This window comes from Anastrepha obliqua, chromosome 1, assembly GCF_027943255.1.
Source record: "Anastrepha obliqua isolate idAnaObli1 chromosome 1, idAnaObli1_1.0, whole genome shotgun sequence".
Taxonomy (NCBI): domain Eukaryota; kingdom Metazoa; phylum Arthropoda; class Insecta; order Diptera; family Tephritidae; genus Anastrepha; species Anastrepha obliqua.
The window spans coordinates 103,857,544-103,881,724 of record NC_072892.1 but is presented as its reverse complement, the minus strand read 5'-3'; the positions used below and the strand labels follow the sequence as shown (position 1 = coordinate 103,881,724).

At 35.5% G+C, this 24,181-nt stretch overlaps 1 protein-coding gene across 1 annotated transcript in view; it reads left to right on the top strand.

The window, feature by feature from the left end:
- Positions 1-24,181, top strand: part of LOC129253469 (titin) — a 165,728-nt gene that overhangs the window by 69,268 nt on the left and 72,279 nt on the right. The window contains exon 2 of the mRNA XM_054891857.1: positions 18,463-18,567. Within this exon, the coding sequence (XP_054747832.1) occupies positions 18,463-18,567 (105 nt within the window). The remainder of the gene's footprint in view (positions 1-18,462; positions 18,568-24,181) is intronic.

The window sequence follows — 24,181 nt, the reverse complement described above, 5'->3', positions numbered from 1 at the left end:
AGGCGTCAGCAGTTTCACCGTCAGCAAGCCAGCTCTTGATTGTCGCATCAGAAAGATGCAGCTGCAAGACATGCAACATACTCGCACAGCAACAACAACAACCACAACATCAGCACCAGCGCCATAGTTAGCTTCCTAGCGATTGTGTTTGCACACTTGAGTGCCAGAAGTGGCACCTCAGCAACAAATTCTAACGCGTTTGAGTACCCGCCCTCATGACACCCGCCATCTTGCTTAGAGGTTGCGCGCGCCATGCCACAACACTTGTGCCAATTGCATTGTGCTTCCGCATTTTTCATGCCATACATGATCGACACGTTCGCGCTGGGGCGGTGGCGGTGGCGTGGCAGTGGCAGTGGTAGTGGCAGCAACAGAGCAGTTCTTGTTTGCAGAACAGTGGCACAGCGGCAGGCGAAACAATTGCAATAGCAACAACAATAAAACCAAATAATACATCAACTTGTAAGTAGTGGCAAGTAAGCAGAAGGCTGCAAGCAGGTTGTTTTTGCTTTGTTGTGGTGGTTTTGCCTTTGTTGTTTTGTTTTGCTTGGTTTCGCGTCCAGGGGCGGCGACGAAGTGACAAAACGTAGTCAGAACTCCTTTGCTCGATGAAGATCTCGCACAAATATGTTGTTGCCGCAGCAGCAGCAGCAGCAATAGCAGCAAAAATACGATGAGCGAATAGATGCATACACGTATGCACTTACACACACACACACACACACACATTCAAGCATATGTAAGTGTGTTCTGTATGCAAGATGAACAGCAGGCTGTGGCGGCTGCTGCCACAAATGGTGTGCATGTGAGTCGAGTTGCAAGCAACCACAAGAGCAGCAGTGCCAACAAAAACAACAGTAGCGGTAGCGTTTCGTGTTGCTGACAATTTGCTTAGCCAAACGTGGCCCAACTTAATAAGTGGTTAACTTGTGTACCGTTACGTTTGCAAACAACGTACACATGAACTTGCCACATGCAGCCAAACGCTAACAAAGAAAGTAAAAAAACAACAAATCAGTAAAAATATAATAGAAAATCCAAAGAATAAAAATTCACATGCATCAACACCTTTAAGGCAACAGCAACTCGTTTTGGGCTACAGAGAACCACGCACGCATACATTCTTAGTTGTCCACAAATGTGCTGTATGTGTGAGTGTAAGTTTTTGTTTTTCCCCCCACTTGCTGTGTGCACGTTATTTCGTCGTGCAGCATCTTGCAAATATGGCCAAACGCTAAACAAATTGTGAATTGACAACATTGTCAGCTGCTGCCAACTGGCAACTGACGAGACCACAAATTAGCCAATAAATTTCTTTGCAGATCAGCATACACATACATATGCATGTATGCGTGCTTAAGTATTTAAATAGTTATTAGCCACATATGTGCCTACACACAGGCGCAAATATAATACATAAGCCATTGTTCAAACACATCATTACTTGACAACGACCCGTCCAAACTGCCATTTTACTTCCACTATTTACATAGAAAAATCGTTTTTTATTACACGCGTTTTACGGCGAGTTATTTGGGTTTACGATGGTGTCAATTATCTCAGAGATTCCATTTTAGAAGTTGTGTAGTACCTTTAATTTAATTTATAATTTAACCCTCTTGAGTATTCATTACCATCATTTTTTTGCGAGTGCTGCTGCGGCATACTTCTTGGCTTTGCCCACTTGTAAACGAGTACCATAGTACCGACTAACCTGGAAACTTATGAAGTCTCCTCTTTAACATTAGCTGAGTTTTTAATAAGTCGCGAGATGTTTCTAGCTATGCGTAGATCGGTCGCACTCGAGGGAACTTTTAAGGCTAACAAAACCGCAGCTCTCGAATTTAGTAGGTATCCTTACCGGGCAGTGTCCGTTAGGTATTCATGAGCTTACATTTGGAATTGCTTTAAGTTCTTTCTGTAGAAGCTGTCTGGAAGACGACGTGGAATTATCTCGGTACCTTCTTCTCGGCTGCCTTGCTCTCATGAGGCAAAGATTTAGACATTTGGGATCTCACTTTTTCGCTAAACCTGCGAATATTTCGGGTTTGGAAATCGCACATCTGGTGGAATTCATCAGTATCTTAAAGCGGCTAATACGAGCGTAAAAAGCCACTGTTGTTGGTCATCCTCTAATCCAAAGACCATTCTTCCTTTTTTCACTTCACCTGTCTGGTTCCTTTCCTTCTTCTTTCCTCCCCAGTCAGTCCAAAAACACCAAATAATTCGCTAAATTCCTGAATTTGAAATGCATACTCGTAGAAAAGAATAGAATTGTGGAACATCTACATATGCGCCCTCATAGTTGAGTTAAGTTACTTATTTTCCAAAATACATTTATAAAATTATTATTATTTTTTCATATTGATGCAGTTTATATTTCTCCTACAAATTTATTTTTTCTGTCCCACCGCTCTACTGCGGGCACCTTAAATGTCCTTGTATTTAATTGTCAAGAGACTTCTGCTTCACTAAAGAGGTGAGCTTACATCTTAAAAAAATCACGTGCAGCGCAAAACAAATCAAATGCACAACTCAGCTACTTAGACGAAACCAACAAAGCTATAGGGGATTGTGGTGGCCAAACACGGCAAACGTGGTTCAATGAGTAGGAGAGCAAATGTTGAAAAAACAATTTACTGCTAGTAGAACAATCGGCAACAAACAACAAATTGACGCTGTGTGAATTTTCCACTAAAGGAGTACAAGACAACAAATTGCGTTCAATCAAATGGAAAAGTTAAATAAAATATAAAAATAAATTAATTTAAAATGAAGTAAATTAATAATAAAAAATCCAAAAAATTTAAGTGAACTAAATTAAATAAAAAAATTAAAATTATATAAAAAAATTAATTAGAATAAATTAAACTCCATTAAATAAAATAAAAAACACAATAATGTAAAAAAAATTAAACTAAATTTCTTTAAAATATAACAAATTCAATAAACAAAATAAAATAATAATAAAATATCCAAAATAAACTAAAATAATTTAAAATACAGTAAAATGGAAAACAATTTTTTTTAAATTAAATTATACCAAATTGTATTAAAAGCAAAAATTAAAAATTATAAGCTTAAATAAATTAATATATAGTTAAATTAATGAAATGAAATAATTATAAAAAATATAAGATAAAATTACAAAAACGACATGAAACAAAATAAAATATAATGAGGCGAAATAAAATAAATTCAGATAAAGTAAAAAAAATTATAAAGTATAAAAAAATTGTAATTAAATTAAATTACATTAAATGCAATTGAATTCAATATTTTAGATAAAATTAAATAAGATATAAAATTTAAAAGAAATAATACAAAATAAAATATTGCAAAATAAAACCAACTAAAATAACTTGTATCAAAATTATTAACAATAAAAACAATAATAAAAAATAAAAACATAAATTAATTAGAATTAAATTACCTTAGATTAACAAAATTAAAAAATAATGCGAAATATAAAATAAAATAAAACCATCATAAAAAAGAGTACAAAAAATAAAATAAATTAAAGTAACCTAAAAATGTATTTAATTATACTACATTAAATTAAATTTAGAAATAAGAAAGAATATTATTGAAATATATATTGTAAAAAATTTAAATGAGTTCCAAAATCTTAATAAATTCGATATTTTATGTAATTATCTAGAATAAAATAAATTCAAATAAAAAACTTAATTATAAAATAATTAACACAATAAAATAATAGTATTAAATATAAAATATAAAACGTGGTAAAAAACTACATAAAACATATAATAGGTATAAATTAAATGAAAATAAGATATTTTAAAATGCTGTTAAATAAAATCTTAATAAAAAAAATTAGGTTGAGCCAAATTAAGTTACGTAAAATTAAATTATTCAAACAAATTATTAATATATTAAAAAAAACAACTAATTAATTTAAATCAAATAAAAACTAAAAGTTATATAAAATCATTAATAAACTAAATTTACTTAGATAAAATAAAATATTGTAAAATACTAAAAAAAAATTATAAACATTAAAAGTAGAACAAAATAAATTGGCAAAATAAAATAATAATACAATTAAATCACATAAAATAGAATAAATTAAAATTAAATTTTAATACAAAAGCAAAAAACAAAAAAACTAATAATAAAAAAATTAAGTAAACAAACGGCATAAAGCAAATAACTCGAAATATAATAAAATGACCTAAAATAAAAAAAAAATTAATTAAATAAAATTTCATTATATTAAATGAAAATAAATTAACAAAACAAAATAATAATAAAAAATTAAACTAAAGAAATTCCATAAAACAAATAACAAAAAATTAAATTAAATAAATTCAAATAAAAAGAACTATTAAATAAATTAAATTCCATTAAATTAACTTAAGCTAAATGAAATCAAATTAAATTAACAAAATAAAATAAAGTCAAATATGCATAATAAAATTAAAACCAAAAAAATATTAAATAATAATTTGAATAAATAAAAAATATGAAAAAAAATAAATGAAATAAATTTAAAATAAAAAACTTGTGGCGCATTTTTCGCGGTCATTGATCATTGAGCAACCAGACCAACCATCAGCTGCAACACCAATTGCATATACGCGTACAAATAAGAGCGCGCCAATTTATAGTCCAACTGGCTTTGACTAAATATGCAACGGAAGCCGCTAAATATGTGCCTGCAACAAGGTGTGTGTTTGACGGTAGTGGTTGCAGCAGCAAATTCATATGCTAGCAGCTTGAGGAGTGGAGGCAGTTGTGTCGTTGACAGCTTGACTGCTGGTGGGCGAATTTCTACGCTCGCCAAATACAACGATTACTGCTGCTGCTGTATGGGTTATCAGCTATACAAGGTGGCGTAAAATTAGTCATCCGACCGGGAGATTTATAATTTTTTGCAAATGGTGACGTATGTCAATCATATTTTACACTTGTGCACCATACAGCTTCCGTTATACAAACAGACAAGCAGTGGAGCGCGTAAAGGGCAAAATATAGATTTCCATCACGCAAAATCGTGTTTTTATGTAGTAAATAAAAAAGTAATTCAAAAACAAAATTGTGTGATTAATTTGCGCTACCTTGTATTAACTCGTGGCAAGCATGCAATTTCTTTGTGCGTGCGTGCATGTATGTGTGTGTGTGCGTAATTTCAATTCATCATTGACGTCAGTCATCAACTGCAGCTTCAGCATGTCGCTGCGTTTATTTGGTTCTAAACTACTGAGAAGCTCCTTAAAAGGGGTAATTATTATAACTAAATTGTTGTTGTTTTTGTTGTTGACGTCTATAGTTATTAAACGAACACTGTAACATAGTTGTTGGTTTCTTATTTTCTTAACATTTCCCGATCTACGTAGTATGCAAGTGCAGACCCTCTCTTCTCCTCTCTCTCACTCTCTTTCACACACACGCTTTTTCGCCCGCCGTTTTTGCCCTCTCGCCTACTTCCTTTCTATCCTTTAATCTACGTAAATATGTGGGTTAAAGCCAAATTTAGCGTTGTGTCATTTTAGCGAAAAGCATGCGAGTGGACACGGTCACGGTTGTTTTAAACTCAAACGGGGCAACAACACAGGCAGTAACTCGTTTTGCACAGTCAGTGCGTGAATTGAGCGGCAAACTTGTTTGGTTCTTTTTTTTAATATTTCCATAAAACAATGATGGTTGTTCCGTAATTTTTTTATGTGCCTGAGAAGTTATCTACGCAAAAGGAGTTGGAAAAGCGGAAAATGAAATTCGCTCGCTGTACTAAAACGGTAATGGAATTACAAGCGTTTCAGGACATTTGAGTAAACCAAAAATAGGTGGACGCCACAAATTTCGGCGTGCAGTCGTAGAAAAAAGAATAAAATGAAGAGGCCTGTAATTTGTGTTGCAATATTTTTTTGGTTTGATAATCTTTGCTATTTCCCTCTTCGCTTGATTTCCGCAAGTATTAAATATAGCACTCCATTTCCTTGACTATGTGTGTGTGTGTGTGTTTTCCCATAAAAAGGTAACACCAGGCCGTTTACATGCCACTTCGGTGAATTCACAGCTCGCCCCCCCATAAAGCAAAACTACACACAGCCTTGGCTATGGTAAAGGGAACCTTGGGCTAGTGGTTCGTCGTGACAGTGGCAATGGCAGCAATGGAAATAAAATTACCACAAACATACATAAATATTTAAGTGAAGGCGCAAAAGCTCATAAACGTATGTATGTATGCGTAGATTTGTTGTTTTTATGCCGTAGGGACGTGCTTTGATCAGTTAGTTGAGGCATTGTTTATGCTACATAGCACAAACAAAATAAAGGCCAGTGTCCAGCAAACGCGAATTCGTGCAACATGCAGCAAACGTGCCACCAACGATTGACATATGGCATATGTATGTGTATACATAAAAGTGTATGCTCGGTTTGATCACAGTATTCCATTTCCCTGTGGCTTTGGTTCTCGCCACACGCAGGCTGTAAGCTTTAACTGGTCTTTGCTGTTTTTATTGTTGTTGTGCATTACATATGCGTGATCCCTTTACCATTTGCCGTTTGTCTGCTTGTTGGCAATTCGATGCTGCATAAGTACAAGTGAATGTGTGTATGTGTATGTATGTAAATATGTGCAAACAAACTTCGAAGCCCTAAGTTAGCAGTAAGCAGGCCACCCTGGGACGCGCTGTGGGCAGAGGCTCTGGCGTTTAAGGGGCTCACCTGCAACCGCACAAATCTTTATCGGCACAATCTCCTTTCCTAACTTCGACTGTATTTTCTGCATCTGATGTGCTTATTCCATCAATGCCGTTGTTGTAGGCTACAAATTGCTGCACTGTCGCCCACTGCTGCAACTTGTTGCAATTCGACGCTTACGCATGCTTGTAAGCACAAAGCCACATAGCTTCAATATAGGTCTATGTATGCATGATATATGTAAGTATGTGTGTATATATGGATGCATGGCCTATTGGTGCAACATAGTGCTTACCACATGTCCACAGAAGTAAGTGCAATAGCAAAACAAAGAACGAGTATTGCAGGTCCTGTTGCAAGCGCAACTTGAACTTATTGCATATATTAAAGTTTTTGTTTTTAAAATGTATGTAAATATTTATGTGCGCGTTTTTTTCATTTTTTCTCTATTTTCCTTTGGGCACTTCAAAACTGTGAGAAATATTTATTTCCAATAACAATCACGGCAGCTCTCCTTCTTATTCTTTAAACCGTTTTACATACATATATGTGTACACTCACATGCATACAAGCACATGTACACTACTCTCTGAATCCCATTCCTCCTCTTTCATCTTCGCACCCTTCAAAGCATTCCACTCATATCCTGCTATTGACCACCCCAGCAACGCCTTCTTGCACCTCAGGCCAGTGAATGCTGAAACAAAGTACGAATATTATTGATGAAACAATGCACTGCTCAAACATTTCAACAAACACGCATGCTTCCGCTTGCGCAAGTGTTTGTGTGCGTGCGTATGGCTTGAGCATAGCAGTGCCACTCTGCGAAATTCTAATCGCTTTTCAGCGTTCTCGATCTTGATCCCCGAACAATTGACAGCTGTGAAAAGCGCCACACATAAACACTACGAAATGCATTCTACATGCAGACACATACACACATATAGCATTTGGTGTGTCATTTGTTTTCGTAAGCGCATTAAATTGCAATTTTTCGGTCGGACTTGATTGATGCACTCGTTAGATAAGTGCATGTTGCCGCGTATTGAGAAATTGTGAAGTTTTCGATATCTTTTTTTCTGGTTTTTGTATATCGAAAATGCTACTGCTTTCATGCAGCCCGTATTGAAGATTCCGCAGACGTTCAAGTGGGACTAAAAGTAAGCTGGGAATAAGAAAACAATAGGTATAGGTGGATAGCTTCTTCTTCTTTATCTTCTATTATTGAAGAAATAGTTTTTGGAATTGTTTTTAGAGGAGACTGGCGGTACAAGTAAATGAGTGCGATGAACATACATCAGAACAGCAGTTGCTCCAGCTTCCTTGATTCCCAGCTTCCTTAAAACTCCCTTGCCTTCCATGAAGCCCTATCTAGCGTGCCATGGGCATAGCTGCGCATATTTTGAAAATGTTTACTAAGAGACGTGCACTTTGGCTCTCACTAGCATCTTAAAAAATTCTGAAATGGATTTATCCGTATAGCAAATATAAGTAGTGTGATGGGGCAACGCCCATAATGACTAGAATGACTCTAAATGTTTTCTATATCCAAAAAATGAGACACCTATTTTTTAATTTTAGTTTTTGCTTATTTAATGTTTACTCACGTAGTCAAAATAGGATTAGTCCAGAGGGGTGCTAGGGGTGTTTTGGAACACTTATTTGGCCACTGCACTGCTCTTTGTAGAACTCGACCAATTTGTCTAGGATCAACATATTTTTCATCCTGATAGGGCTGAACGGCTTGTTAAAACTCACGAAAAGGTGCATTAAAAATTACATAAAATAAGATCTTCGACTCCAAATGCATAGAACTAGGAACACAATGGCTTCTCCTAAGTAAGATCTTTTTACAGATCAGCCAGCACCACCTAACCTATGTTAGGTTCATATGTCGGTTTTACTTAATCTATTCCTTGAATTTTCCTTCACAAATGTCTCTATGTTTTATTCAAAAAAAGGCTAACTAGAAATTTTTATTCTTTATAGCGACCTAAAAAGCTCAAAAAATTTATAAAAATGCTAAAAATAAGATGATGTACTTTTATTTTATTGGTTAAGTTTTTTTATTGCTACCTAAAAAGCTCAAAAAATTTCTAAAAATGTTAATAATAAAATAAAATCCTTTTTTTTTTGTTAAAGTTTCTTTTTCTAGTATGTTCCAGTTCTTTTGGTAGCATTAAATGCAACTCTGCATTATTTTTACCATTTATTATTTCATCTGTTCCTTCAATTTCCTTCCTTAAGGGCCATATGCTTTATTTATATTAAAAGAAAAATCTAACAAAAAAAATTTTTTGGCGACCCTGGAAAGGCCCCAAAATTTACAAAAGTATTAAAATTAATTATTAATCACAAAAAAATAATACTTTCACAGTAATAGCACTAACTGCAACCCTGCATTATTTTGAAACTCTTCTTAAGGCACTTTATTTCATTTATTCCTTTAACTTCGCTTAATAAATTCCCATTTGAAAAAAGAAACATTTTTATAGCCACTTTGAAAGCCCACAAAATTTATAAAATTGTTAAAAATAATATCAAAAACAAAAATAGTTATTTAATATTTTTTTTTGTAAGTTTCAATTCGTGCGGTAGCACTAAATGCAACCCTGCATTATTTCAAGCTTTTTTTTAAGGCACTTTGTTTCATCTATTCCTTTAACTTTGCTTAATGAATTAGGCTAAGAAATTTCTTTCTAAAAATCTCAAAAATTTATGAAAATGTTAAAAATAAGAACAAAACCAGAAATACTTATTTAATTGTTTTTTTCTTTTGTGGTAAGTTCCAATTCTTGCACGAAATGCAAACCTGCATTATTTCAAAACTTTTCTTATTGCACTTTTATGCTTGGCTTGTCACTTTTTGTCGCTGGGTAGATAAGCAAAGCACATGTTTTAAATAAATTCCATATTAAAAAGTCATAAATCACTTTCAGTCACATATGTACAGGGTTATCGGGAAAGTGGACCTAAATAATTTGATTATGCGGCATGAAATCCAAATCTGCTGAACACTACTGGAGTGACAGTTCTTGACCGGATATCAATCCGGGTCGTTCCGGTAACGTAGGACGGCCTGTCATGGGAACGAGGAATTGGGACTTTCTTCATCCACTAGTAGTGAATTTCGCTTAAATATCTCAGCGCATACCCCGTCAAGTTCTAATATAGTCAAGATGTTAAACCTTTGGATCATTTGAAACACCAAAATTTCTCTTTCTCATTTTTCCAAAAGTTATACTATAACCCTATTAAAGACCCCTATAGTATTCAAAAGTGATCAAATCAAAATAACTACTCATATAGTGCCAAATACACCTGCAGCACACCTGTTCGAAATCCATTGATTTCACTGCTCAGTGTACGTTCCCGTAGTTGCATACAAAGTACTCGGCATGCATATCCAGTTTCAGATTTGCTGGTATTTATCGCAGCACGACACAGTGACCGACAATAGCGTGAACGCAATTAAGAATTTAATTATCTGCGGCTGGTTGTAATGCCACAACATCAAAATTCCAGCGATAATCGATTTGAACATCAATGCGCCACGGCGGATACCAAAGAAAAGCAAACAGACAAAAAACCAGCAAAAACCAAAGTGTAAAAGAAAAAAATCCATTTAATGACACGCGCGAGTAATAGTTTGATGGTACTCAAAGGTAAATAGATAACTGCAGTGCGAGTGCCTGCAAGGCAGAACTGCTACAAATAAAAAACTTGAAATTATTGTTTTCCCCTTTTTTTTTGTATTTTATTTCACTTAACTTGGGTTTCTTTTTGGCGGCCTAGTGAGGCGACGTGATAATCCAATGAGTTTAAATATTGAATAAGAAAATAAATGCGGTTGCATGAAGAAGAAAAACATTAACAAAAAAAACCAACAAAAAATTGTAGTTAGGCTTTCTTCTGTGCTGCTGTTGGGTAGAAAGTTTGTGATTAGCCGCATAGGTGCAAAATCATCACCACATTCATCAGCAAGTAGCATTGAAAAATTCTTGCAAGCTGCTGCTTTTTCTTCTTTCTAATCAATTCGAGATTTTTTCAGCCACCACTTGGATTCGTTTGCTGTTATTGCGTGTGCTTTAGCGCATGCGTGCCTGACCTAACCTCTTGCATTGGCAATTTACAGCTCTTGCTTACGTTTGTTATTGATGTTGTTGCTCTTATGGTGGTTATTATTGTTGCACTTGTTGATGGCAGCGCAGTTTCGATTGGTTTGTTGTCTGCTTAGCAATGTGTTTTTTTACTATTCAAAAAGCGGCCTATGCATTTCTCTGGTTCTTCGTCTGCATCGTCTGCCTACTTTACATAGCTCGAATGAGTGAAGCATTTTGAGCCGCCGCCTATACAAACCGCCTTCTTGCTCGCCCGCATCCTCGCCTGTATTGCATGATTTTTATTATTGTCTATAATTTGGTCACTTAACGGTGCAATTTGCAATTACATAGCGCAGCGCGCCGAGGTCACCACGGCAACAACAACAACAGTAGCAACAGCAACAGCAGTAACAGCAGTAGCATCTTCGCGTATGCCCGTGGGACTCTAACGCTCTCGCACACATACATGTCCACATACATACACACACACATACACATACTTTGCACTTCACTGCTATTCAACTCGCTAATGGCTGCAAATAGCCACCTCAGTGGCAGTTCTTTACTCGAATTTGGCACAAATCAAATTATCGACCTCAGCAGCCGCTAATCGGTGCCTTGGCGTCTAAGCGCGCGTGCTGCCATATGCACATACATACATACATATTTACTTTGGTGTTGTATGCAACGCAAGTGGCATTTCGCGACTTGCATTCGCTTGGTAAGCGATGCCAATTGTTTTTAATTTGTTGCCACTGTTATTAGCATGATTGTTATTGTTGCTATTGATATTCGAGTTGTTGGTATTTGATAAAAGCCGTAAATGGGTTTTTGAGTTGGTGTTTGTGCGCGTGCGCGTCTGGGATTGACACGCTCTGAGGGTACACAAACAAATAATGACAATGACACACAAACATACACAAACACACACATAATTGTACTCTATTTCGCTGCCACACGAACGTTATGAAATATTAACACACATTATTGATTTGATTTTCCATTTGGTTCAGTGTGTTGTTGTAACTGTTGCAGCCGCAATTTATGTTGTGATTATTACTAGTTTTTATTGTCTCTTAACACCTCATTTGCTTTTTATTGATCCGTCAAGTTTGGATAAATGTTGTCAGCAAGTGAACTCAACTGTATCTACCCAGCAGATATTTACGACTAATTTCAAATTAGTTATAAGAAAGTGCTGATTAACTAGGTCACCGTGGACTACTTGAAGACTAGTTTATTGGAAATTAGTTGTTGCACTTCATTGATTTGTATGCCCAATTATGTAAAGATGTACTCATGATTTTAGTTGTTTATATCTAAAAAATTCACAAAAATATTTTTTGAAATACAGAATTTATGGTGGTAATAAAATTTTAATAAAAATTAATTTAATCAAGTTTATTTTTCTTAAATTCTTCTTCTCGCAAGCCCTAAAATGGTAAATCCCTTAGCAGTTACACTATAAGTAAATAACGACCGAACCTCGGCTCGGCTTCGGCCATGCTTGGTCACAACAGTTCAGTGCGGTTTCGGTTCAGTTTCGGCAAAGAAGCCGAAATTTGGCCAAATATTTCTTTTTCTTTTTTCTTCGTTAAAAATTTAAGAAGCTTTTATTTTTTGTAAAATATTTTGTAGTTTACTGATAAAATTTCGGCTGAAAACCATTTCGTTAAAATATCATATATTAGTTTGGGAGAAAAGAAATCCAAATGATTCCAAACTGTTTTATGGTCGATATTTAACTCCTGAGCTATGCTACGACTACTACAATGCCAGTCAACTTCGATTAATTCCATGATTTGATCGACATTTTCGACTTTATCTTTAGCATCAAAAATGCCTCAATCGCCTGTTACTGTATCGGCACCATAAACACAATTCACAATTTCAGCGCATTTATCAAAGAAAACTGTAAGATGTACCGAATTCTCTTTGTTGACTTACATTCTTAACACCCTGTAACTCACAACTGAATGGAGCAACCAGCAAAAGATTTTTTTTTATGTAAATCGTCACCTTGGCAAGTGCATAAACTTTGTTAATTTAAATTGTTTGATTGATACTTTACGAGATGTCCATGACTATAGTCATCTACCGAGAAAATAATGGATTTGTGTATAATAAAATAAAAACTACGTATTTGTTTGGGTAAACCTTTTTTACTTCTCGACACAGTCCCCGTCTATGCTTATACAAGTAAACTTCGTCCACCGCTATTCTAGTTCGTTTATCCCTTCCGAATAATAGGATTTTTTCAAGTCTGAAAAATATCCATTCGTTTCTGCAATTATCTCCTCGTTTGAATAAAATATTTTTCTGGCCAGCCATTTCTTCAAATTGGGGAACAAATACAAGGGGAGCGAAGTCTGGATAACAGAGGCGATGTGAAACAAGTTGAAACCCTATTCCCATTAATTTTGTGATCACAACTACTGAGGCGTTGTCGTGATGGGAAAAGAAAATCGCTCGACTTCCTCAATTCAAACGAATTCCAAACACCAAGAAATATACCGATCTGGCTGAAACTTGATGTGTGTTCTTCTACTAACTAATCGTAACCTCGATATGCGCCGATAGTGTCAACTCCCTGACTTTGCACGGCCTTTTCAAATGACTCTCGTGGAACTTTATAAGTCTCTTATAACGCCCGTACTATTGTATAACGCAGAAGTTTGCATGATGATAACATTCGACGAGGCCTCCTTGGAGAGGTTAAGAGATAGGTTCTGCAGAAGATTTTTTAACGTTTACACACTGGCGACTGGGTGAAACAATGAGTTGTATGAGCCATACGACGACGTAGACAAAGTGCAGGGAATAAAGGTCCAGAGGCCCCATTGGCTAGGTCATGTTGTCCGAATGAATACAAACGCTTCGGCTTTGAAAGTATTCGATACGGTACTAACTGATGAAGATCAGAGCAAGAGGAAAGCTTTCTTTGTATTGAAAAGATCAGGTGGTTAAAGACTTGGGTTCCCTAGGTATGCCAAACTAGCGCCGATTAGCATAAGAAAGAAAGTACTAGCACGCCTTGTTAGACTTGGCCGAAATCAATTAAGCGGTTATCGTGCCATTGAAGAAGAACAGAAGCTCAAGCAAACGTTAAGATGTAATATGAAGGACTCGGTTTTAAAATTTATAAAATTCTATTAAAATTAAAAGCCGTTTTAAGGCAAAAATATTCGCATATATTACGGAACAGTATTAAAGAAGAACTGATGCCCCTCAATGTACGGTAGTAGGCAAATATTGACATCCACTTTTGCGAATGTTACTGTCTTACCAGGCCGTACCAAACACCGTAAAAACGCTTCAAACATGCAAAAGAAACTTATTTATCATAGAAGAATGGCTTGGCAACATATCCTGTCACCTCCCACCGTGAATACTTTCGCATCAAAGTTACCGCACAATTGCTGTCGAAGAATTCCAGCTATTCGTGCTGACTACATTAATTATTTGGCATTCTTGCTGTGCTCTTAAAGCTAGCGGTACTTTTAGGATAAAATTTCTTCTTGTCGCTTGCACCACAGACATATTTCAAATACCATTTTCAAGATTTTTTGGTATCAGTTTATTATTGCCATTAAAGATTCTCGCCCAACCACTCCAATGTCAGACGGCAGACCAGGTTGGATAGCTGCATTATTTACGACCATCTCAAGCTCATAAAATTTTAATGGTTAAAGAAATAACTTCTGATGGTGTGAGTACGATAGTACATAAAAAAAACCAAAAAAACCGAAGCCAATTAGAAGGTATTGCAATTTTATCTTTACTATGCCAAAGAAGGCGGTAGGCCGTACGTGTCTCCACTCACAATCACCCCTCTTCATTTTCAGCATACAAAGCAAAACAAATGGCACTTATTCACCACACATGCAGATGATTGTAATCTGATATTGTTCACGTGTTGCATCTCTGGGGAATTTATTAAAGCAAAATATTGCAGCCTCGTCTCCTCCCACACACGACTTAGGGTCATAAAGGAAATTGTTGCTTTTAATGGTAGACGAAAAGGGAAGGGAAGATTATTGATGTTTTTTTTACGATAAAATTACATAAAAATTAACCATTTTTGACGAAGTGGCAGCTTATTAGTGGTGTGTAGGAGGAAATATGTGTGAAATGTTACAAAGTAGTACTCTAAAAAACTAGACGAGTCCTTAAGGAATTCAAAAAAAGCTCAAACATTTTCTTGTTGGTCAATTAGAAGACTAGAATTAGACACAATTTGTATGCTTCTGAGGCAAATGAATTCTGTAGTCTGAACGTAGCAACTGAGAATTTAATAAAATATTGGAAAACTAATTCAATTATCATTTCTGCAATAAATTTAAAAAGTTGGGTTATATGGAGAAAATCGTTGAGAGCGCCAGCAAAAGAAATTGTCACAAATCAACGCAATTTTTTGGCCACTTGAAACTTACATTTTATTATACCAAAATTTGTGGGTCTTCAAAATGGGGTACTTGAAATTTTTCTAGATATTCTGATTAAGAAATATGAGAGCTGAAAATTTATTGAATTTTTTTTACATGTACGCGCAAAATTTGAAACTTGGATCTACATGCAATGAGCTACTAATATTTACAAAATTCTATAATTATTTAATGCAATGTACAACACTCAAAACAGTCCGCCGTAATGATGCGAAATAAGTATTTTCCAAAAACAAGTATTTCCAAGATGAAAAAAATTTTAAAATGTAAAACAATAAAAAGCTCAGCTTCACTCCACCAGCACCTCGCACAGCATACAGTGCTCAAATCACAGTTAGGGGTTGCGTTATCGCCAACCTAGAGACTGTCAATTTTCGACGCAAGCCCATAAGCAAAGTTCAAATATTAAACAATTGCCATTGTTTGTTTGCAGAAAATTGTTTTAATCCGCCAATTCAAAAACAATGTCAAAGTTTTTGATATAAATTGGAATCACAAATGCATTTAAATCAAATCGATTAAAAAATATGTAAGCGAAAGCAAACATAAAAGTATACAAAGCCATTGAGGGCAAAGGTTAGGAATATGAAAACATATTTTAGGGCGCTTAAGCGTCATCCAACTTTGCGAATACGCGCTTCCGGCGCGTGTGTTGAAAAAATATGCAATAAGCAAACAAAAGTCGAACACAATGGTAACGCCTTACAAAAGAGCTGAAAACCACAATCAACACTTTTTCGCCTCGGTTCTTTCTTATTTGCTTTTGTTTTCCCATTTTGTATGCAAACAATTTCGAGATTAAATAGCCAATAGCTATACGTAGGGTTGGAATTGCTGCCACGCTCATATGTTAATACAAATTTGAACTTTCATAGAGTTATAGAGGGGTGATACCAATTTTTTTTTAATATGGTAAAGCTTCAGTAAAAAAGATTCAAGGACGAAGCAAAAAACGCTTATATTAGCGAAGGGGAAATAGTCTATAGATTTTTAAATGATTATACCTGTTTTCAGAACAATTCTAGTCAAATATCTGAACCCGAGATGGCGCTCACATTAAAGGTCGTGTGGAGCTAGAACTCTACAATTAAAATTGCATATTATTGCTACCGAATACGTTTCATCCGTAGCTGGAAAAGTAAAAGGCTTAGTTTTCTGAAGAAATTTAGTATAAATCAAAGTTTTGTACCGCTGCAACCTTGTTATATAACGGTTTGGACTAGAAAATCTCTCTTCTGTATCTTAAGAAGTTCCTTACTATGAATGCGAAATATACTAACTAAAAACTAAGTGATGTAAGAGTTGGCAATATTCAGCCTGATTGCTTCTATCTGGTCACGGCAGAATATAAAAAAATATAAGACAAAAATACAATAACAATAACAAAAAATATCGTTTAAAAACTTATCAAATTAGCCACAGAGCCTCAATTCGAAGTCTCCCAACAATATTTAATAGATCTATCAATAAAAATATGGTTTCAGTAGCAAACATAAAAGTATAATAATATATCGTTTGAATAGCCCTTCTTCGAATAATTCAAATTAAACAAATTTCGTAAAGATTAGGTTTTAAAACATTTATTCCAGCCCAATTTTTTTTTTTATACAGCTTTCCACTCTAAAGCTACTATCACTACTCGTATTACTTTACTAATCTACTAATGGATACCTGTAAGACAAAAAGTAGTAGTATGACAAGCCGCCGTTTAGCACTAGAACTTGGGCAATTTCATCTTTTCGATGACAGTTGGGCAGACAAAGTGAAGCAGAGTCCTTATCGACCTGATACTTCCAACACAAAGTAGGCCTTTCTCTTCCTCTGCTACAATCAGCTGCTACCGCATCGAATACTTTCAATGCCGGAGGGTTTGTATCCATTCGGACGACATGACACAGCTAATGGAGCCGCTGGATCTTAAGTCGTTGCGCAATGTCTATGTCATTGTCCAAGCTTCTGCGCCATACGACAGGATAGGCATAATGAGAAGATAATAAAGTGTTAGTTTTGTTCGTCCAGAGGGAGCTTTACTACTCAATTGCCTACTTAGTTCAAAGTAGCATTTGTTTTGGTAAGCGAGATACTCCGTCTAACTGAACTAAAAGTAAAATTAAAATTCAATTATTTCAGAATTCAGAAACTGAAAAATTTAGGAAGTCATAATTGGAGATTTCATTAAAATCATGAAGAGCACTTTCAATAGGAGCAGCGCGAGCATAACTTTTATTGAAATTATTTAGACAGATGGAAAAAAGAGCGTTACGAAGAATTCTGGGAGCTGCAAAAATAAAAAATATTAATACTTTGAAGCAGAAATGGGCAGTCAATGTGACCCTTAATAACATTGAAAATGTTTAGTGAAATATTGTACCTGTGGTGGATAGTTATTGTCAATAATATTTACAATTACCCTTCTGGGTATATCTTAAACCAACTTGTATGGCAATGGTCCTAAATTTGTAGCGATCTTCAATATAGCTATACGATCTTCCTGTACTAGACTAAGCTACCTGAGTGGTCTCAAATTCGAAATACTAGAATGTATCCCTGACCTCGAGCTTGAGCGACTCCTAAAATTTGTGAACAGTACGCGCATCTTGAGTAATGCATTTTTTCGCTAAGAAAGGCCACTGATCTGGTATCGCTATGGACCAAAATGGTCTCTGCGTGGCATGCATATACCTTAATAATTATTACTGAATATCTCAAGAATGTTGTAATATGAAAGGAGGTAATAAAAGAACAAAAAAAAAAAAAATGCAAGAACTTTGTAAAGATTTTCTAGGTGCTGGGTCAGTCGACAAAACTGCTTCTCGCCTATAACCAACTTTTTAAAATATGCAATATGCAAGTAATATGCAGTAAGTATGAAAGTAATGTATTCAATTTGGAAGTCAGAGGTAAATCTTTTAACTGCTGAATGCTTACAAAGGATTTAAAATTAAAATTTTATGAGCCAATTGAGAAGAGCAAAAGACTGAAACCAGTGCGTAAAATTAATTATGTTTTTTTTTTACTTAAATATCTGCCAATAACTTTTGTGTCTTAGGGGCATAACAGGGTAGAGAATGCTTAGTATATATAGATTTTCAAAGCTTCTTTGTGGCGAAATGTTTTACACAATGCTAGAAAATGTCTCTCTACTTGAGAGTAGGAAATACCTGCCAGAATAATCACTACCCACACATATATATGCTATATTTTTATGACACATTTCTTCATTTTCTTCTTTTCTCTCTTTGCAGAATATTGCAAGATGACCAGGAAAGGTTCGAGTCCACTTGGGCTCGACATGTTGGCGGTATCAGTGGCAGTGGCATTCGTATTTTTACCATTGTTATCACAAGCCGGTAAGTAAAAACAGCTAATATTTGTATACTTAAAATAATAGTAAATAATTCATTGTGTACTAAAGCCACAAAAATAAGCAAGTCAATAAATAATAATAAAATTATATAAGTACCATATTATACATATCAAACATAAAAAATAAATGCGCAGCACTCACGGAAGGTAGATGATAAATCAAATATGGAAACAGAAGAAAAATCTATAAATGAAGCCTATAAAGGCAAAGAAAATCTACACTGACTGTTGTAAGATGAACTGTGGCATGGAAGGTAGCCTTATATGCTGTATATGCCCGCGTGTTCCAGGCAAAACTATTGGCAATCAGAGAAGCACGAAAATCACTAAAACACTACAAACAAATTGGTGCAAGAGTAGCTATCTTTTCAAACAGCCAAGCAGCTTTCAAGGTCTTAGTCATTTCGTCCAAACTAGTTTTACAGTGTAGCGAAAAACTAGAATAGTTTAGTCACTGGCTTCAAATTAAGCTGGTATGGTTGTCGTTCATGGGAATATAGAAGGTAATGGCATAGCAGATGAGCTAGCAAGAGAAGGTTCGGCACTGGACTTAACAGAGACGGTGGCAGTTGCTACCCCATTCAACACAATAAATCCTTAACGCTACTATGCTTTAGACAAAAGAAGGTAGAAGCAATTAAGTACATGCACAACAACAAGAAAAATATGACCAAAGAACGCATTACCTGTTAGGATGCTCTCACCCAAGCATCTCACGTATCACTGCAATCCTTACAGGTCACTGGAAGGTAGTGGATCATGCAGACAGACTTAACCTTCCTTTCAAACTCATCTGCAGAAGTAAGAAAGTCTCTTCCACTATTTAAGCGATTGTATCTAGGTCTAGCTAGAGCAAGACCTCACTCTTTCGATAAGACTTTCCTACAGCAAAGTAAGGAAATCTCAGTCATGGAGATAAAAGAATTGCTGTTCTCTTGAATACAAAAACGAAAACAAACTCAAGACTTCACACAAGAATAGTGGCAATAAAACGGCGCAAGTCGCTAATTAGGACTACTTCAGTAGAAATACTCAACCATTTCAACAATAACAACAACAATAAAATATTTAAAGGGTATAATTTTGGCATTTCATATGCCAGTAAACAAGGTTGCCGCATGTAAAAAATTCGCACAAATTGATTGAGGTAAACAAGTCTTACGTTTACCCTGCTCAAAGTATTGGGGGACAGAAAAACTGGGCATATGTAGCGTTATAACAGCAATTAAAGTGTTTGCATTGTACTTCAAATGAATTTGCGGGGCATTGCAATTTCCATAATAGAATTCCACGAATTTTATTATTTTCGCCAAACATTTTCAAGAAGGGTGCGGCTGAGGGTGAGGCTGAACGGGCGTGCCATAGCGTTGCACCTGTTAACACTCTTTTCCACGCATTGGTGATCACCACGCATTCACTTGTGTTGTGCTACACACATACATATACAGGCATAAATTACACTCACCTATACATACATTAGAGTATCTAAAAGGACCCGTCACGCCATTTATTGTTCTGCAGCTGCCAAATTAAAAAGAATTATCCATTAATGTCCCGCACATTAGAGACGAAAATCTAACAGACGTACACTAACACTTGTAAATAAGTATTTACTGCCGCGTGTAGATGCACTTTTCGCTTGCTCACCCCCTTATATATGTGTGTGTGTGCACGCTTACATGTATGTATGCGTCTGAAAGCAATCGATGACTTGACGTGACCCTTGACACGCTTTTGGCGTTACAGGCAATAAAAGCAAATTGTTTTTCTTCCGGCATTTTTACGGTGGTCTAATGAAGCTGGACAACTGTGTATATATGTATGCATGTATTATTGTATGCATGGATGTATATATGTCTACTAACACCATATGCATCTGCATTAGTGCCAAAGGGGAGACAGCTAATCCAGTGAGATATGTTAACAGTAACAGTAAATAGTAAACAACAATGCACACCCTCACCGCTTACTTTCCTTTCTTTTCTCACTACTACAATAGCTAATCCACTAAAGTCACCAATTTTACTACAGCCAAATTTCACGAAATAGGTGGGCATTTGTTTCTTGGGTCTAAGTTGCTTGCCATTTTCGCCCTGACAGTTCAAACGTTACTTATTTGGTATTTTAGCAAAAATTGACAAATTACCTCGGCTGTCATTAGTTACATTAAATAGCAGAATAGCCACGCTCTCCACCATACAACAAGACAACCGTGTGGGTGTATACAATTGTATTTCAGTGTCTGTGAGGTCAATGTATTTCGTTACTTAATTAAGTGCGTTGGTCTCATTTCAAGTTTCGTAAATTGGGTGTTGAACAAAGTGCCAAAAAATCTGTTGCATTTTGTGCCTTCGCCGACTTATTTATTTTATGCTGGTAACGCATTTTTCACAGTAAACTAAATTGGGGTGCAGCCCAAGCCCAGAAAGGGCGAATGAATACGAACAGCCAATTTATAAGTGCTTGCTGTTATGTATTTTTTGGTTTTTTTTTCTTTTTTGGTATTTTACTTTGCTGCTAGTCAGTCATTGGCATTGAATGCGAATTTCATTGTGCGAAAATTCCATTAAAGCCATTTATGCTAAATTTACGTATCAATTTACTTGTGCAGGTTCGCCAAAATTTATTTGATTCATACGAATTCATTTAAGAGTCATAAATAAATAAAAGCATTGCCGCACACTCACCCAGCTGGAATTGGTTTCGCAAGTTAGTTGGCAGTATCGCAAATAATTGATTAATTTTGGCATTCTCGCGCTTATGCAAAGATAATTTTTTATTGCTATTATTAAAAATAATGTTTAAGCAAAGTTTAGCATACCACAATTAAGTTAGGTTAATCACAACAGAAGTAGGTATATTTTTCGTAAAAATTTGGGAATATCAAACGTAGAAGTTGAAATAGAATTAAGCGAGAAGATATGAAATGATATGAGACGAAGCGAAATGGAATGAAATGAAGCGAAATGAAATGAAATGAAGCGAAATGAAACGAGATTGATAAATAAAATAATTGGAACAGAAAAATGGAAAGATATGAAATGAAGTGCAACAAAATTAATTGAAATAAAATGAAATACGGTAAAATGGCTTGAAATAAAAGAAAAAAATTTGAAAATTTGAATTGAGCTGACATAAGATTGAAAAGTAATTGAAATAAAATGAAATAAATTGGAATGGATTGAGATAAAAAGAAAATTTGGAGCAAGTTGAAATGAAATTGAAAAATAAAATGAGTTGGAATAAAATAAAATGGAAAGATATGAAATAGAAAGATATCAAATGAAGTGAGACAAAATTAATTGGAATAAGATAAAATGTCATGAAATAAAAGCAATATATTTGAAAATATTCTAAATTAAATGCGAGTAAAAATGCTCGAAATCGATCAACTATTTGCAGAGAATTTTTTACTTGCATATAACTCGGGACGAGTATGTGAGGAGCTACTAGGGATGTTAATTTTCGAGATTTTACGAAAGCTGGGATTTTCGGTATCTTATTTTGCAATTCCGAAATCCCAGGCTTGTCCTGAAACCAACAGAAGTTTGTATATGAGTATGTGAGTACGAGGGATGTCAATTTTTTAAGATTTTTTTGAGCCCGAAATTTGCGGGATCTTATTTTTGATGATTCCACGATCCCGAAATAAATCAAGTATGTATTTGTGTACAAGAGATAAAAAATTTCGAGATTTTACAAAGCCCGAAATTTTTGAGATCTTATTTTGTAATTTCGGGATCCCGAAATGTAAACAAGTATAGAGTTTGTTGGACTTAAATATATTAACGGTTTACTTTTTGAGATTAAATTACTGGTTGTATGGATAAAAAAGTGATCTTATAAAACTAAAGCCTTGGGCCAAATTGTAGTGCACCAAAAGCCAATAAATGAGGCACACCGTTCTGCTTCAACACTTGTTGTCTGGACTTCTGATGTAAAATGAAATGATTTTTTCAAAAAATGATTTTTTTTAAACCTCTATCTTCAGCATTAGAAAAAATATTAATTCTCTGGTTCAGAACTTTTGGCATATCATACGACTTTCTATAAACACTGAAGTTTGCGAACTGTTAGTTATCCTTGAGGTGAATTGATGTATGTACATATTGGTCATTTTTGACTGTTATTTATTCGCACTCTCACACACAATTCTCCGTCAAATACAAGCTAAACTGATTTATTAAAAAAAGGTGTTGCAAATGCGTGATGGTCAAGCAAATAATGTCTTCCATTTCTCAAAAAGGGGGCTTTCTGTAATGAAAATTGTATTAATTGCATCTGATGAAAAAAATTATAAGCCGGCACTCCGGGATCTTGGGATTTCGAAATTGAAATGAATATCTAGTCAACAATTCCCTCAAATAGCTCCTTGTTAAGTGTTCGTCCGATCTTCTACCTCTACTTGTTGGCTTTTTGGCAGCGATTCCGGTTTGTCATTGAGCGCTGAGCGGCAAAAGCCACTAAAAAAAAACTGAATAGTCATTTTATTTAATATTTCATCTCCAGTATGAGCATCGAGCGCCGTAACAACCACTCAGCTCTAAAAATTCCCACTTCACATCCAATTTCAGCTATATTCTTACTAAAGTTGATCACAACCCAATGCGAGTCAAATATTTTTGCAAAGCGAGCGAGGTGAAAAGTGTCTGCGCAATAAAATGTTACCCATTTATCAAAGATGAGCCACCCAAATGCACATACACATATACACTCGTACAACAGTCACTATTTCTTCACATGTAAGCATTCAAATATATTTGTTTACCTAAATAAACCGTCCGCCTGCACTTGCAGTTACTTGTATTTGTGAAAAAAATTGCCACAAAAATAAATCAAATCAAATTGACAGCCATTATTTGTTTGCTCCACTGCGGCAAGCCACAAAGCACGATGCCCAGCTGCAAGCTGCAGACTGCGGCGGTGCCAGCGACGTAGTCGGAGATGGTGGTTGCACGCCTCGCAGGGTCAGCGCACCTTCTGAAAGGCTATTACGCCTATTCACCTGCACACCACATACTGCATACAAACACAGTCGCATTCACACACACGCACCTTTCGTACTACTTATAAGCACACATTTCAGGATAGTTAGTTTTTATAATACTTGTACTATGCGGTTTCTGCATTTCTAAGCCAATACTGAGGATATAGTCGTCGTAGCTAATTTTTGTTTTTTTTTATGTTACCCACAAACAAAAGCTTCTAATTTTCATTCATTTCCGCCAGGCGATTGCCTAGTCGTCTAACTGGCTATTAAAAATTGCCGCCGGCGTCGTCGCCCTTTGGCTGCGTGACCGTTAGGCGTTTACGCCTTCCAATACCAACATTTATAATATTTAACTGCTTTTGGGCGAAAGCATCATTCAGTCAGTTGGTCGCTCGGTCGCTCGACCGGCTGGTTCTATGCAAATTATATGGTGCCTAGACATTTGCAGTTACTATTTAGTCATTCATCTGTAGGTACATTTCATTTCGTTTATTTATTTGTGGTTGTAAATTGATGTATGACTGGCAAGCAGCGAACAGCAAACAGCAAACTTTCACATAACCTTTACGTCTCGAAAACGTCTGAGAATTCGGAGCAGAAATTAGAGT